Raw genomic sequence first — 307 nt, forward strand, 5'->3', positions numbered from 1 at the left:
AAAGTGTAGAGCGTCAGTTTAAAAATTATAATTCTGATCTATATTTTCCTTTACAGTCCGAAGCACATGGTGGGTCGGTGTTGAGTCTCCTGCACGACCGTACCCTGAGCCTTACAGGATGCGGACAGCTGCAGGAGGTCATGGTATTCCTAACGCAGGCGGCTGCTGTGCCCTACATGAACATGCTGGCGAAGTGGCTGTATCGTGGTATTATCAACGATCCTTACAATGAGGTCAGATAATGGGGACATTTTCCGTCTGTTCCTATGTCTGTCGGGATTTATGATTTATGTGTGTATTATGTAGG

At 45.9% G+C, this 307-nt stretch overlaps 1 protein-coding gene across 4 annotated transcripts in view; it reads left to right on the forward strand.

Annotated features, from left to right (window-relative positions):
• LOC119594713 (gamma-tubulin complex component 2-like) overlaps positions 1 to 307 on the forward strand; it is a 15511-nt gene that overhangs the window by 5452 nt on the left and 9752 nt on the right. For all 4 annotated transcript variants that reach the window (XM_037943770.1, XM_037943773.1, XM_037943769.1 and 1 more), the window contains one exon: positions 57 to 233. In XM_037943770.1, the coding sequence (XP_037799698.1) occupies positions 57 to 233 (177 nt within the window). The remainder of the gene's footprint in view (positions 1 to 56; positions 234 to 307) is intronic.

This window comes from Penaeus monodon, chromosome 34 (assembly GCF_015228065.2).
Source record: "Penaeus monodon isolate SGIC_2016 chromosome 34, NSTDA_Pmon_1, whole genome shotgun sequence".
NCBI lineage: Eukaryota > Metazoa > Arthropoda > Malacostraca > Decapoda > Penaeidae > Penaeus > Penaeus monodon.